The 15,560-nt window shown below is 61.9% G+C and overlaps 1 protein-coding gene across 2 annotated transcripts; it reads left to right on the plus strand.

Annotated features, from left to right (window-relative positions):
* The first annotated feature begins 3,634 nt into the window (after nt 1-3,634).
* Nucleotides 3,635-15,559, plus strand: LOC103821819 (alpha-2-macroglobulin-like protein 1). Of its 2 annotated transcripts, XM_050985550.1 has the most exons (36): nt 3,635-3,728; nt 4,196-4,385; nt 4,696-4,858; nt 5,184-5,236; nt 5,933-5,953; nt 6,070-6,223; nt 6,347-6,431; nt 6,523-6,631; nt 6,712-6,832; nt 7,419-7,528; nt 7,662-7,826; nt 7,951-8,172; nt 8,487-8,544; nt 8,780-8,925; nt 9,113-9,262; nt 9,422-9,523; nt 9,741-9,822; nt 10,025-10,184; nt 10,324-10,549; nt 10,686-10,812; nt 11,034-11,155; nt 11,305-11,356; nt 11,549-11,623; nt 11,786-11,962; nt 12,082-12,163; nt 12,256-12,412; nt 12,511-12,585; nt 12,766-12,922; nt 13,019-13,236; nt 13,327-13,542; nt 13,613-13,731; nt 13,819-13,909; nt 14,050-14,118; nt 14,209-14,311; nt 14,471-14,512; nt 14,937-15,559. In XM_050985550.1, the coding sequence occupies exons 1-36, from the start codon at nt 3,661-3,663 to the stop codon at nt 14,951-14,953; spliced, it is 4,284 nt and encodes a 1,427-aa protein (XP_050841507.1). In that variant the 5' UTR covers nt 3,635-3,660; the 3' UTR covers nt 14,954-15,559. The 2 variants fall into 2 exon arrangements, with proteins under 2 accessions (XP_050841507.1, XP_050841508.1); XM_050985551.1 differs by lacking the exons at nt 13,613-13,731; nt 14,471-14,512; nt 14,937-15,559 and having other exon boundaries at nt 14,209-14,308.
* Nucleotide 15,560: the final 1 nt, after the last annotated feature.

Genomic DNA, 15,560 nt, shown 5'->3' on the forward strand with positions numbered 1-15,560 from the left:
CACAGCACCCTGCACCACACACACAGCACCCTGCACACACACACAGAGCACCCTGCACACACACACACAGCACCCTGCACACACACACACACAGCACCCTGCACACACACACAGCACCCTGCACACACACAGAGAGCACCCTGCACACACACACACAGCACCCTGCACACACACACACAGAGCACCCTGCACACACACACAGCACCCTGCACACACACCCAGAGCACCCTGCACACACACACAGCACCCTGCACACACACACACACAGAGCACCATGCACACACACACAGCACCCTGCACACACAGAGCACGCTGCACACACACACACAGAGCACCCTGCACACACAGAGCACCCTGCACACACACACAGCACCCTGCACACACACACAGCACCCTGCACACACACAGCACCCTGCACACACACACAGCACCCTGCACACACACACACACAGCACCTGCACACACACACAGAGCACCCTGCACACACACACAGCACCCTGCACACACACACACAGCACCCTGCACACACACACACACAGCACCCTGCACACACACACACACACAGCACCCTGCACACACACACACACAGCACCCTGCACACACACACACACACAGCACCCTGCACACACACACACACACAGCACCCTGCACACACACAGCACCCTGCACACACAGAGCTCCCTGCTCAGGGACCATCTGCACCCCAGGGCTGGTGTGAGGAGCACATGTCAGGGTGAGGCTTGCCCTGCTCTGAGGCTCTCCCTGTGCCACTAAATGCACACAAAGAACATCCAGTGAGGCCTCAAATTCCCAGCAACACCTGGATGGTGCCCACCCAGGCACAATCCTGCCTGGAGGTGCCTCTCCATGGCCTCTGGACCATGACCTATCCAACAGCTGGATGGTTCCCTGCTGCCAGGCTGGGATTTGGGATCTCCTGGCTCCTTCCCAGCTGAGCAGCTCCTGTGCCAGCACCCCAGGGTGGCAGCAGGGCAGGGACATGGCAGGGTGTGGCTGTCCCCTTATGGGGAGCAGGGTGGGCAAGGTTTCCCTCCCACCCTGGGATAAAAGGTGCAAATCCAGGCACAGAGCTCCTGTTTGGCACCATTCCTGCTCTCGGGAGAGCTGGATTATGAAGGAAATCCTCCTCAAATCTGTTGCAACACCGAACTGCAAAGAGGCTTCCCATGAGGAACAACCCATGGGATCAGGAGATGTCACATGGACATTGCCAAGGGCACAGGAAGGCTCCCCTGTCCCAGAAAACTCCTTTAATCCTTTCCTGCTTCCCAGGATTCCCAGCATGTGGCATGGTCTGTCAGCTCTGAGCTGGCCTGGGGGTCCCACCACACCCCCACCCCTGGGGTGGTTTGGCTGCCCAGAGTTGGGTTTGGGGGGTTGAGCATCAATAGAACCGGGGAATGGTTTGGCTGGAAGAAACCATAAAGCCCATCCAGTTCTGCCATGGCAGGGACACCCTCCACTGTCCCAGGCTGCTCCAAGCCCCTTCCAGTCTGGCCTTGGACACTGCCAGGGATCCAGGGGCAGCCACAGCTGCTCTGGGCAAAACCTTGTCCTGCCTGGAGGGGCAGGGCCCAGCCAGAGCCCTCCCTGGGTTTTCCGCTGGCAGTGGGAGGTGAAAGTTTGAGGAGAGGAAAAATCCTTGGCATGGGTGCTCTGGGAACACCTTGCTTTTTCTGGTGCTCCAAGGCCTGCCCTGCCTGGCTGCTCTGGGTGCCCAGCCCTGGCACAGCTGCCCAGGGCAGTGCTGGGTTCCCATCCCTGGAGGGGTTTCACAGCCCTGTGGATGTGGCACTTGGGGACAGGGGTCACTGGTGACCTTGGCAGTGCTGGGGAGCCTTGAGCTCCTCGTCCCACCCGGGATGTCTGGCAGGACACTGACCCCTGCCCACTTCCTGCAGGACTGGGTGAGCTCAGGCCATGTTCCTGCCTCCTGTCCTTGGGGGCGGCGGGTCCAGCCCCTCTGGCCACCCACAGCCTCTGGGGCTGCTCCAAAGGGCCGGAAGGTGGGCACAGAGCTGTGTCCAGCAAAACCTGAGCTGGGCTGGGGTGGGGACAGAGCTGTGGTCATCTGAGATCCCATGAAAAATGTCAGCCCCATCCATGGCTTCCTGTGAGGCCCTGGCACAGGCCAGAGCAGCTGTGTTTGCCCTTGGATCCCTGGCAGTGCCCAAGGCCAGGCTGGAGGGGATTGGGGCACCCTGGGACAGGGGAAGGTGTCCCTGCCATGGCAGGAGTGGAAGGGCTTCCAACCCAAACCACTCTGTGACTCCATGGTTGCCACAGCCTCAGAGGGAAGGGAACTGCAAGACCCCAGAGCAGGGGATGTGCTCAGGACTGTGGGGCTGTCCTGGAGCTCCTCAGCTGTCCCACATTCCCACCAGGACACAGGGAAGCTGTTGGAACCCTGGACACTGAGAATTTCAGACTTTCTGTGCTGTCAGGCTCTGACCCCCAGGAGAGCACTGCATTGACCTGAGGCTGTGGAGCAGCTTCCAAAATGGAATGATAGCACTGGGATTGTGGGTGTGGACTTTGGATAGAAGTGTGTGATATCCAGGGTGGGAAACTTAGAGTATGGGGTTTTAGAATATAGTAATAAATATAGAGCAAGATGGAGGTTTTAGCATGGAGGCTGGTCCTTCTTCTTCACCTTCTTCACCTTCTTCTTCACCTTCTTCACCTTCTTCTTCACCTTCTTCACCTTCTTCACCTTCTTCTTCACCTTCTTCTTCTTCTCCTCCTCCTCCTCCCCCCCCACCTTGGGTTTGGGTGGTTTTGTGTAATTGGATAAAAAAGTCCTCATTGCAGGCCATGGGTGGTTGGCTATTGGGTCGAAAGAAAAAATAATTTAGATGTAATTTCTTAATTGGACAGTTTATCCCTAAAAGGCCTTGAGATGGGAGAGAGAGAGATGGGGCTCCATTTCTGGCTTGTTGGAGTGAAGTGCTGCAGAACCCCGGATTTGTGAGACTGTAACTTAGATAAGAACGGATAAACATTTGGATCTGAACAAAAAATACTGTCTCACACATTTAATCCCAGCCTTAACAGAAAAAAGAAGTGAAGAATCCACAGGAAGCAGCTCAGGCCTGCCCTGCAGGTGTCCAGCTCCCGTGTGTGCAATGGGAGCAGATGGGTGATCCACATCCACACACTGTCCTGTTCCTCTGTCCAGACTGGATGAAACTGGGAAAAAAGCCAGCCTGGGATGTGATATGCCCAAAGTTGGTTACATTTGGAATACCGGTAAATTTTTAATTTCTGAGAAATCAGCCCCAGCTCCCAGCCCCTCCTCAGGCTGTGCTCCCTGTTTTCCTTTCCTGTGTGTTCCTGATGCCTTCTGACATCATTTCCCAGCAAACCTGTGTGGAGTCCTGGCCCAGCCTGAAAGTCCAGGGACCTTTCCCAATATTGCAAATATCCCTGGAGTCCTTGACCCCCAGAAGCTGTGGGCAGAGGGCAAACATTGCCTGGACTTTATCTGCAGGTGCCCAGGGCTCCTGTGCCAGCCCCAATTTCCTCTGTGGCTGGGACACAATGATCCATTGCAGAGCAGATCAGACACAGATCCAGAGGGATCCCAGAGCTGCAGGGGGAGGCTGTGGCTGCTCCCAACATCCACATCCAGCTGGAGACATGATGTCTCCAGCCCTTCCCATCCTCTTCACCATCCTGCTCCTCTCATCCGGGGCCTCTGGAGCACCGTGAGTCCCCTCTCTGTCCGTCTGTCCCTGCTGGGGTGGTTAAACCTTGGCAGTTCCTGGGGGGATTCCATCCCTCCTGTGCCTGCTGGGTGGTTGGGCTTGAGCCTCTTGGCAGTTCCTGGTGGGATTGAGTCCCTCCTGTGCCTGCTGGGTGCTTTAACCTTGGCTCCCTCGCAGTTCCTGGTGGCACTCGATCCCTCCCATGCCCTGGTTGCTGCCCAGGGTGCCCCAGCTGCTCAGGCTGGGGGCTCTCCCTGCCCAGGAGCACTGAGGACACGGCCCTGATGGCCCTGGTGGCTCCAAGGAGCTGCTGTTCTCACACCTGCAGAGCTGAGCAGAGGAGCCCAGGGCAGCCCAGCCGCAGAGAGGGGAGCCTGGGCGGTTCCTGTGCTTCCAGGGGCTGGCTGTTCAGGTCTCCATGGGGACGTGCCTCAGCCCAGGGCTCTCCTGTCCCTTGTCCCTGCCAGGAGTTACGTGGTGGTGTCCCCAGCTGTGCTGTACCACCCGCACCCTGCCACGCTCTGGGTGCACCTCAGTGACCTCCAGGGGCCCGTCCAGCTCCGTGTCCAGCTGCAGGGGGACAGCGGGACCCCTCCCACCACCCTGCTGAGCAGAGAGGTCCTGGAGCCTCACCTGTACCTGAACGTCACCTTCCCTGTGAGTGTGACCCCAATGTCACCCCAAAGAGCTGGGAGCAGGCGGGGGGCCCTCCAGGCCATTCCATCAGAACTGGGGACAGATGTGACTTCCCCATTTGTGGCAGGGCCTGACCCTGCGCTGACAAAGCCAGCCCTGATTGTTTTCCACCCCGATTGTTGGGTTCCCCCATGGATTCAGGCTCAGCTGGATTCAGGTTATCCCGTCTGGAATGGTCCCTGAGTGCGCAGGTGTCCTGGGGCTGGGCGTGCTTGGGTTCATTCGGGCACCGTCCTTGTCCCCACCCCGAGCCCGCCGATCCCCCCCGCAGGCTCCAGCCCCCGCCAAAGGGAAGGAGGAAATCGCAGCCCTGCACGTCTCCATCCGAGGAGAGTCCCTGGATGTCTCCGAGAAGAAGAAGGTGATGCTGAGAGCTCCGAGCCCCGGGGTCTTCATCCAGACCGACAAGGCTGTCTACAAACCCGGGCAGGAAGGTGAGGGGGCAGGAGGGACCCCCTGCTCCGGGGACAGCCCTGGTGAGGGACAGGGGTGAGGGGGCCGAGCCTTGCTCTGCACTGCCTGGAACCGGGAGGGCTTATCCCGGAATGTCCTGGGGGGGGGTTATCCCGGGCTTTCTAGTGAGGGGTTATCCCGGGATGTTCTGGAATGCCCAGCGCGGGCACAGGGCAGTGCCAGGCTCTCTAGAGGCCGTGCTGCTGGGGGCAGGGCAGGGCTCAGCGTGGGTTTCCCTCCACCTTCCCACGGGGAATCCCCCTGCCTGCGATGGAGGCGCTGCTCCATCTCCGTTTCCTTTCCCAGTGAAGTTCCGAGTCGTCTCTTTGGATAAAGACCTGACCCCCAGCAGCCAGAAGGTGAGAGCAGGGCTGGGGCGCAGGGTGGTGACAAGGGTTTCCTGCAGTGTCCCAGTGGCCCTGGGAGAGCTGTGGGAGTCACCTTTCCCCTCGGGAATGCTGCCCCGGCCAGCTCTGCCCGCGGAGCTGCCCCCGGGGCAGGGATGCCCCGTGCTGGGCAGGGCTGCAGCAGGATCAGGAGAAAGCAGACAGCACGTGTGACACGGGAATGTGCCCGTGCCAGCTCCCGGGCAGGGATGCAGCCCTGGTGAGTGGGAAGTGGGGAACCTACTCATACCATTAAGGCACCAGACACCAGGAATACCGGCAGGCTCAGACTCTGGCACCCCTGAGCAACCACTGGGGTCCCTGCAAGTGCAGGATGTGCCCAGGTTAAAGGGGTTCTGGACCCTTCCTAAGGCGCTGGGAGATGCCACCTCTCTGTGCCACGCTGGCAGTGCCCTCGGCTCAACCGTGCCAGAGCCAGGCTCAAACTCCATCCCAGGGCCAGGCTCAAAACCCATCCCAGAGCACCTTGAGGGCTGTGAAGCTCACAGCATCCCACCCTCCCTCTGCCCCAGTTCACAGCATCCCACCCTCCCTCTGCCCCAGCTCACAGCATCCCACCCTCCCTCTGCCCCACCCATGCCGTGCCCACGTTGCTGAGACCCCAGGGAATGGAATTGCTCCTCTGACCATCCTCTCTTTGCCTTCCAGCTGCCCCTGGTGTTCCTGAAGGTCAGTTTGGGACCCGCAGGGGGTGGGGCGGGCTCGGGGGCCGGCAGAGGGGACACAGGGCACAGCCAGGGCTGTCTGCCGGCTCCCTGGGCGCTGATCCCGCGTGTCCCTGCCAGGATCCCAGCGGGAATCGCATCGCGCAGTGGCGGGAGCTGAGCCCTCGGCAGGGAATCGTGGATTTGTCCCTCCCGCTGGCCTCGGAGCCGGCCCTGGGCACCTACACTATCAGCGTGGAGGGGAAGAGCCACTCCTTCAGCGTGGAGGAATACGGTACTTGGGCACGGGGTAGTGGGACCCCACCATGGGCAGCAGGTCCCGACCCCCTGCAGCCGCCCGGGAGATGTTGTCACTGTCCTGGGAGTGACCCCCCTGTGTCCTTGTGCCTGTCTACAGTGCTGCCCAAGTTTGAGGTGACCATTCACCTCCCCAGCGTGCTGTGGGAGCAGGACGAGAAGTTCCCAGTGGAGATTTGTGGGCGGTGAGAGGGGAGCAGGGAACGGGGGGAATGGGGGGGATCCGGCGGGGTGGGGGCTCCCGGCACAGCCTCTCTCTCCCTTGTCCCCACACAGCTACACCTACGGGAAGCCCGTCCGGGGGAAGGTCCAGGCTGACCTGTGCCTCAGGCAGAGGCTCTGGTCTGGCTGGAGGCGGATGACCTGCACCCGGGTCACGGGGCAGGTGAGTGTGGCCAGGGCTGGGCTGTCCCTGGGGGGGCTCCTTCCCGGGAATGCTGCTGACGGGGTTGATTTTCCCTCCAGACGGAGAAGAACGGCTGCTTTTCCACAGAGGTTTCATTGGCTGCCTCCGAGGAGATGATTTGGGCTAAATTTTCGAGGAAGGAACTTGAAGTGGAGGCATCGCTGGTGGAGGATGGGACAGGTGGGGATGGGGGTGTGGCCATCCCTCGGTGCTCCCAAGGGATTGATGCTCTCCAGGAACACCCAAAAGGGCGCTGGCATTTAGGGATGCACATGCAGGGGTGGGGTTTGGGTGGGGGCGTGAGTCAGGTTAGCCTGGCAAGACCTGGAATTCCAAGCAGAGGAAAAACGCCGTTCCACGATGCAGCAGCTGTGGCAGTGCTGGGAGCTGAGCCCTGGCAGTGCAGAGTGGGTGGGCTCAGCCAGGCTGCTGGGGGGGCTTCGCCTCCTGGCTCGTCCCTCACTCACCGCCTGTCACACCAGGAGTGCCTGGCCTGGCCAGAGGGAGGAGAGCAGAGCTTGACCCTGTGCCCAGCGCCCCAGGGGCCCCTCATGATGATGCTTGGGTGAAGAATCTTTTCTGAAGTGTCTGCCCCAGCTGCACCCCGGCTTTAGGACTCCTGCTGCTCTTGTAGGAGATGCACGCTGTGCTGGAGGACAGCCCAAATGTCCAGGGACCTTTTCTGCAGGGGGACAGGGGCACTGGCCAGAGCTAAGCTGTGCCATGTGTCCTGCAAAACCCTGAGCTCCCCACTCACTCTCCACAGGGCTGGAGATGAAGAGCACCAAGAGCTGCAAGTTTTTACCCAAAAGAGTCACGGTCACCTTTGAGAACCCTGATCATGCCTACAAGCCAGGCCTCCCCTACAGCGGGACGGTAACGAGGGCTCCCCTCTCCCCGAGGGGCTCACCTGCCCCTGCTGCTCCCAGCCCTGCTCCTGCCCACCCCAGCCCTGTTCTGCCCCAGCTGCAGCCCCACACTGCAGCACCCCCCCTTCCCTCCCACCCAGATCCGGCTGCAGGGAGCCGATGGCTCTGGGCTGCCCCAGAGGCAGGTCCTGCTCTCAGTCAGCATCCAGGGAAAAGAGAGGACACAAAGCTTCCTGACCGACAGCTCAGGGAGAGCCTCCTTCCAGCTGGACACCTCTGACTGGAGTTACTTGGTCTCCTTGAAGGTAAGTGCCCCACCCTTGTCCCCACCTCGGGAGGCCCAAACTGTTTCCTCCCGTGGGGTGGGGCCGTGGAGCTGCACCAGCCTCGGGGGCCGCTGGTGAATTCACCCCTTGATTCCCACCTCAGGCTGAAGTCACCGGGACAGCTGAGAGCCAGGAGGGCTCACTCAGGCCCCGAGGTGCCTTTCTGACAGCCGTGCCATACTCGTCCAAGAGCGGGAGCTTCCTGCACATCCGCGCCCCGCACGGGGAGCTGCCCTGTGGCCACTCCCAGCTGGTCCACGTGGATTCCATCTTTGGCAAGGAGGCTTTAGGCACTGAACTGAAGAGCCTGGATCTGGTTTTCATGGTGAGCCCCGGCCCAGGGAGGGAGGGCAGCAGGAATCAGGGCGGTTCTGTGGGAAGGGCCATGTCTCCACACACGTTCATGGTGGTGCCCCCAGGGGCAGAACAATGATCAACCTGTCCTGGAGAGACTGAGGGACCTGTCAGAGGAGGGGGCTGCTGCCACTGTTGGGCCTGCACCCCCATGGGAGCTGTTGGGGGGCTGGAGACTGGGCATGGTCAAAAATCATCCCAGAACTCTCATCTGGGTCCATCCTCCACCAGGGAACTTTGATTCCACACTCAGCATCTGTTTTGTTTTCACGCCCTCCTCTGCAGGTCCTGGCCAAGGGGTCCATTACCAGCATCTTCAGGAAAGAGGTCTCTGCAGAGCCTGGTACGTCCCATGGCATGGAGGGGCTCTGCTCCCTGTGCCTGCTCCTCACAGAGCCATGAATGCTTTGGGTTGGAAGGGGCCTCCAAGCCCATCCCATTCCATCCCCCTGCCCTGGTAGGGACACCTTGCACTCTCCCAGCGTGCTCCAAGTTCTGTCCAGCCTGACCTTGGACACTTCCAGGGCTGGAGCAGCTGCAGTTTCTCAGGGTAACATCCCTCCCCTTTCCACGCCCAGGACAGAGAGCCTCCCTCTCCCTGGAGCTGCCCATCGGGCTGGAGCTGGCGCCCATGGCCAGGCTTCTGGTCTACGTGCTGCTGCCCAGCGGTGAGATGCTGGCTGATGTCACTGAGCTCTCTGTGGCCAAGTGCTTCCCCAACCAGGTGAGAGAAGTTGGGCTGTCTATGGCTGCCTGCCTTGGGATCCATCCCGCCCCAGGAGCATCACAGCATCATGGTCTCCCAAGCAATTCCCTGCTCTCCAAACCCGCTAAGAGCCTTCCCTACGTGTGGCTCAGTCCTGCCCTCCACGGGAGGTGACTGCCCTCTGTCCCCTGGTGTCCCTGTGCAGGTGAAGATGGCATTTTCCGAGGCCAGGGCCCTGCCAGGGGCAGCGCTGAGGCTGCAGCTGGAGTCTGCCCCGGGCTCCCTGTGCGCTGTGCGAGCCGTGGATCGCAGCGTGCTGCTCCTGAAGCCTGAGGCTGAGCTCAATGCCGAGGCCGTGAGTGCTGGCCCTGCCTGGCGTCCCCCTGCAGCCCCAGGAGCAGCCTGGGCTGGGGTGGGATGGTATTGGCTCATGTGTCCCTCACATGGACCCAGTGCTGCGGTGGGCAGAGCCCTGTGCCCTGGAAATGAGGGTTTTGCATGTCTTTATTCCCAGGTTTACAAAGCACTGCCTGAATTCAACTATCCCCACAGCATCCAGGATGATCCATTATGTGACTGGCAGGACTCCAAGAGGGAACCCTACCAGTTATTCCAGGTGAAGCTCAAGGGCCTCCCGGGTCCTGCCATCCCGGAGCTGCCCATGCTTCTCCCAAGTGCTGGGAAAGCCACACCTATGGCAAAGGACTTCCCTTTCCTGCCAAGCCCAGGCTCCTTCTCCACTTGTATTCTGTAGCCCTGGGACTACTCACTGCTGGAATGGGGATATTCTTCCTGCTGGCTGGGGGGGATGGACAACCTCTCCTGTTTCACAGGATGCAGCATTGAAGCTCTTCACCAAGACCAAGGCGCCTTGCCCGCCCAGGCTCCCCGTTGTTGGAATGCCAGGTCCTGGAGGTGAGCACAGCCCTTGTGCTGAAAAGAGCAAAGAGCTGGTGGCCAGTCCTGGATGCTGTGCCCTTGGGGAGCATCCAGAAAACACCCTCGGCATCAAAGTGGATGGACGAGGATGGAAAAGGATTTTGGTCACCCTTGTGGTGACTGCAGGCAAGGTCCAGCTGAGCCCTGATGCTCCCAAGTTCTGCTTTGCCTTTTCTAGGAGTCATGATACAAACCCGTATGGGGGTGGGAAGCAATATTCCTCCGGAGGTTATGACACTGTTCAGCTCAGCCAACCCAGGCACTGAGGACGGGGAAGAGCCCCCAGCACCCCGGACGTACTTCCCAGAGACGTGGCTGTGGGACCTGGTCCCTGTGGGGTGAGAGGACAGCTCCCAAGGGACGGGAGTCCTCAGGACTCCTTCTTCCTGTGGGCTAGCACCAGCAGTGTCACAGCGGTGCCACTCAGGCCATGTCCACCAGCCGTGGTGGGGTGGCCTTATGACGTTCTCCACTCAGGGAGAGCGGCTCTGTCGAGGTGATGGTGACAGTGCCCGACGCCATCACGGAGTGGGAGGCCGGGATGTTCTGTATGGCCCCGCAGGGCCTGGGGCTGTCCCCTCCTGTCACCCTCACAGCCTTCCAGCCGTTCTTCGTGGAGTTGGCGCTGCCCTACGCTGTGGTGCGCCATGAGAGCTTCACCCTCAGGGCCACCGTCTTCAACTACCTGCGCCAGTGCCTGCGGGTGAGCGGGGACAGGCAGGAGACCTGGGGCTGCGCCAGGGACTGTGCAAGCTGTGCCATGCTCTGGCAGGTTCGGGGGAGGCTGGGGAGGTGACCCTGGCTCTGGAGTCTGAGGGAGCCATGGATGTGCCCCGCAGGTTCAGGTGACACTGGCAGAGTCGGCGGAGCTGGAGGTGTCACTGAGTGCAGGGGACACCTACAGGGGCTGTGTCTGTGCAGATGAAGCCAAGACCTTTCAGTGGGGCGTGCGAGCCATCAGCCTGGGTGCAGAGATGCCACCACCCCGTCCTGCTGCCCAGGGACCCCCTCAGGGGATGGGGTTGGGAGGGCAGGAACCCCCCGGCCCCTGGGGAGTTCTCCCTCGCTCCACTCCCACCCTTCCTGGGGACCCCCAGCCCAGTCCAGCCAGCCCCACCTCAAGCCCAAGGGGCTGTGCTCAGGTTTGGGGGCTCCCTGGGGACTGAGGGCTGTGTCTGCACTTTCAGGGGAGGTGAACATCACTGTGAGCACAGAGGCGCTCAGCTCCACCGAGCCCTGTGGCAATGAGCTGCCCCTGGTGCTGGCCCAGGGCCACGTGGACACTGTGATAAAGCCCCTGCTGGTGCAGGTCAGAGGGTTGTGGAGGAGGAAAATGGGATGGATTTGGGAGCAGGGTGCAAACAGCCCTTAGGGGGCAGTGGGAGAGCACCCAGACATGAAGGGGACTGGGGGACAGGCAGGTCCCTCCTGACTGACTCTGGTGCTGCTTCCTCACAGCCCGGGGGGATCCTGGTGGAGAAGACTCACAGCTCCCTGCTCTGCCAGGAAGGTAGGACTGACCAGGGGTGTCGGGTAGTGCCGTGGGATGTGGCATGGGATGCTTGGCCACTGGTCACAAGGGCCACCAGACCAGAGGAGCCCAGGGTCAGGGTGTCTGGGCAGGAACAGGGTGGAGAGGCTGCCATGGGACAGGCTGGGAAGAGCTGGGTATTCCCACTGTCATGGCCCTCTGTCCCCACAGGTGCTGAAGAAGTGTCCTTGGAGATTCCTGCAAACATCCTGGAGAGCTCCCAGAGAGCCCACATCAACGTGATAGGTAAGGGACAGGCCGGGGGGGGCCTGGGGATCACGGGGGACAGGGTGGGTACAGAGGTCCCCAGGCTCAGCAGGACGTAGGACCACCCAGAGCTGACACGGAAGGGGACACAGGTGCTGGTGGCAGAGGTGACACAACTGATGATGTGTCCCCCTGGCACAGGTGACATCCTGGGCAATGCCCTGCAGAACCTGGACAGACTCCTGGCCATGCCCTACGGCTGTGGGGAGCAGAACATGGTTCGCTTTGCCCCCAACATCTACATCCAGCAGTACCTGGAAAAGACCGGGCAGCTGCTGCCGGACATCCGTGCCAAGGCACAGGGGTTCCTGCAGAGCGGTCAGTGGGAGCCTCACTCCCCGCCTGGCAGGGACACCACTGTCCCACAGCCCCCTCCTCACTCCACCTGGCTCCCCTGGGCACACTCCATAGGACCCTGTGCCCATGTCCCCCTGCAGGGTACCAGCGGGAGCTGCTGTACAAACACGATGATGGCTCCTACAGTGCCTTTGGGAAGAGCGATTCCACGGGCAATACCTGGTGAGGGCTCTGCAGCCGCATCCAGGGCTCCTCCTGCCACCCAGGGAGCCCCAGTGCTGACCCTCAGCCCTCTCATGTCTCCCTGGCTCCAGGCTGACAGCGTTTGTCCTCAAGTCCTTCGGGCAGGCCCAAGCCTACGTGGCCATTGAGGAGCGGCACATCACAGATGCACTGCGGTGGCTGCAGCAGCGCCAGAAGAAGAGCGGCTGCTTCCACAGCGTGGGCAAACTCTTCAACAACGCCCTGCAGGTGGGGCAGAGCTGGGGTGGGGACCCAGAGTGTGGTCTGGGCAGTGGGGGGTGTCCCTGTGTTGGTGTCACAGCCTGGCTGGACCTGTCCCCTTGCAGGGCGGTGTCTCAGACGAGCTCTCACTCTCGGCGTACGTGACGGCAGCGATGCTGGAGCTGGGACTGCCCACGCTGGTGAGGAATGGACCCTTCTTCCCCACAGGGACTGGTGGGGTAGGGACAGCTGCTGGGACAGGGATTGGCTCTTCCAGGCCACCAGCATGAACTGGGCACAGCTGGTCACACTGGGCAGCACTGGGGTCTCTGAGCGAGTCCCATGCCCTGGGCTGGCTCCTGACTCTGCTGCCACGCCAGGAGCCGGTGCTGAGCTCAGCCCTCAAGTGCCTGGAGGCTTCTCCCACGGATGACCCCTACTCACAAGCCCTGCTGGCCTACGTGTTTGGGCTAGCAGGGCTGCGGGAGCAGCAGCAGGCGCAGCTGCAGCGCCTGGCCGACCACAGTATCAGTGCAGGTACTGCCCAGGCAGGGCACTGTGGGCAGTGCCCCCACTGGGAGGGACCCCAGCCCAGCCTGCAGCACAGGCTGAGCTGCCCTCCCTCTCCCACAGATGGGCAGCTCTACTGGAAGAGGAAGGGGCAGGCTCAGAGGGCCTTGGAGCTGTCCTGGGCCGCGGCTGCGCCGGCCGAGGTGGAGATGACAGCCTATGTCCTGCTGGCCTACCTGTCCCAGCCCTCTGTGTCCCCTGATGACCTGGGGACAGCGTCCCAGATCGTCCGCTGGCTCTGCAGGCAGCAGAACCCCTACGGGGGCTTTGCCTCCACGCAGGTACCAGCCCTGGGCTCCAGGGGCTGCTCCAAACTGGCCCTTCCTGGGAGCCGCGCTCAGGGGTGACCCTGGCACTGTCCTCGTGCACAGGACACCGTGGTGGCCCTGCAAGCCCTGGCCAAATACGCCGCCCTGACCTATGGCAGCAACGGGGACATCACGGTGACGGTGACATCGCCCACGGGGACAGTGCAGGACTTTGTGCTGGACAGCAGCAACCGGCTGGTGCTGCAGCAGGCAGCCCTGCGCGAGCTGCCAGGCACCTACGGGCTGCGAGCCCGCGGGCAGGGCTGTGCCCTGGCACAGGTGGGTACAGCCTAGGCTGCCTGTCCTGGGCCCTGTGCTCTCACTGGGCTCACCCTGTGCTGTCCCCCAGGTGACCCTGCGCTATAACGTGCCTCCCCGGCCCAGCATGAGGGCCTTTGAGCTGCGGGTGGAGACGGAGCTGCTGCCGGGCACAAAGAACTCGCGGTTCCTGCTCCACCTCTGGGCACAGTAGGGACTGTCCCGGGTTTGGGGAGGACAGCAGCAGCCAGGGAGGGAGGGATTCCCTAAGCCCACCCCGGGGCTCTGCCCTTGCAGGTACAGCGGGGACCGTCCTGCCACCAACATGGTTGTCATCGAGGCCAAGCTGCCATCGGGCTACAGCCCGGACAAGCAATCCACGGTGGAGGTGAGGAGGCCCCCGTCCCCCTTTAGGATACCCCATCCCACAGGTCCCTGCCTGGGGGCTGTAGGACATGGAGGGATATCTGCTCGGGGTGCTGGGAACCCAAGGAGTAGCTGTGGCCCCCCTGAGCCATGTCCCTGCAGCTGAAGAGGCAGAACCTGGTGAAGAAGGTGGAGGTGCAGCCTGACCAGGTGACCATTTACCTGGACCAGGTGAGATGGGGACAGGAGCAGGAGCCCTGGGATGTGGGGGGGTTTCCCCATGGTGGGTGGCTACACCTCCCCTTTGGGCTGTCTCCACAGCTTAGCAAAGAGGAGAAGACCTTTTCCTTCCGAGCCCAGCAGGACTTTGTGGTGAGCAACCTCCAGCCGGCCACCGTGTCCCTCTACGACTACTACGAGACAGGTGTGCCCTGCAGGGCCGTGCCCCCTGGCCCTGCTGCCAGCCCTGCTGCCCCAAGGGCTCAGCGGGGTCTGGCTGATCTCCCAGCTCCCACTAATGAGCTTTGGCTAATTAATGGAGCAGTTCCTCCCAGACCCATGGTCACCGCCCTTCCCATTGCAGGTGACCGTGTGGATGTGGCCTACACTGCACCCCCCAGCTCAGGTAGGGGCTGAGCCTGCCAGGCCAGGGGTCACCCCACCACCCTTGGGACCCTGATGGGGACCCACCCCACCCTCCAGGTCCCCAGGGGAAGGAGAGGAGGGAGTGGGGACAGAGGAGCCCATCCCAGAGTCCTGCCCCGATTGTTGGGGATTTGCTGGGCAGAGCCTGGGGGCAGAGGTCAGGGACTGGCACTGGCAGCCTGCCCAGGTGTGCAGGCTGGGGGTTCTGGAGATGCTGTGCCTCTTCGAGGGGGCTCAGCCTCTATCAGCCCTGGCCTTCCTCCAGTGACCCCCTGGAGCTCCCCGCTGGGGCTTTGGGGTCACACAGGGGATGGGGCTCAGCCAGAGGGTCAGGGGCAAGCAAGGCTGGTGGAGGGGGTTCTGGGGACTCTCCTCTCACAGCACCCCCATTCTGTCTTTTGAAGAGAAGGAAAATGTCTAACTTGGCCTGGAGCCTGCCACCCCATCCCTGCCCCAGCTCCTGCAGGCACCAGGGACAGAGACAGCTGAGGGTCTCTGATCCCACCCTGGCCAAGGACATGACCCTCCACGGCAGCAGGAGGTGGCCCAGAGACCCTCCCAGCAGCACTGGCCCCCAGCAGGGCCCCTCTGGATGGAGCCACAGTTCCCCCCCCAGGATCTGCAGCCAAGGGGCTCCCGCAGGCCCAATGACACACATAGACTTGGCTGAGCAGCCACAGTGGGAACTGCACAGCGGCACCCCCAGGTCACCTCCTGCCAACCCTGCACGGGGGCTCTGGGGTGCCAGCTCTGGCCTCTCCCCTCCCCACAGCACCTGAAGGGGACCCAGAGCTCCTCCCTCGTGCCAGAGCTTCCCGGGATGTCCCCACCACCCCTCACCCACCCTGGTATCCACAGTGCCACCCCAGCCTCTTCCCCAGCACTGACACAATGCCAGTGTCAGCACGAGGGACTTGGGGACACTGCAATCCCAGCACAAACCAGTCAGGTGCCTCGTGGGGAGAAGCTAGGGCCTCGTGGACCCCAGGCCCTGCCCTGGGTTTAAATAAAGCAATGCAGTCAAGCAC

The sequence above is a fragment of the Serinus canaria genome, chromosome 27 (genome assembly GCF_022539315.1).
Source record: "Serinus canaria isolate serCan28SL12 chromosome 27, serCan2020, whole genome shotgun sequence".
Lineage (NCBI taxonomy): Eukaryota > Metazoa > Chordata > Aves > Passeriformes > Fringillidae > Serinus > Serinus canaria.

What these genes read in the sequence shown, in the direction of transcription:
- LOC103821819 (XM_050985550.1), top strand. Translation starts at nt 3,661, where the DNA reads ATGATGTCTCCAGCCCTTCCCATCCTCTTCACCATCCTGCTCCTCTCA. An exon ending in GCACCCGGGTCACGGGGCAG is followed by an intron (nt 6,632 to 6,711) that starts GTGAGTGTGGCC and finishes TTTTCCCTCCAG; the next exon opens with ACGGAGAAGAACGGCTGCTT. An exon ending in GCCTGGATCTGGTTTTCATG is followed by an intron (nt 8,173 to 8,486) that starts GTGAGCCCCGGC and finishes CCTCCTCTGCAG; the next exon opens with GTCCTGGCCAAGGGGTCCAT.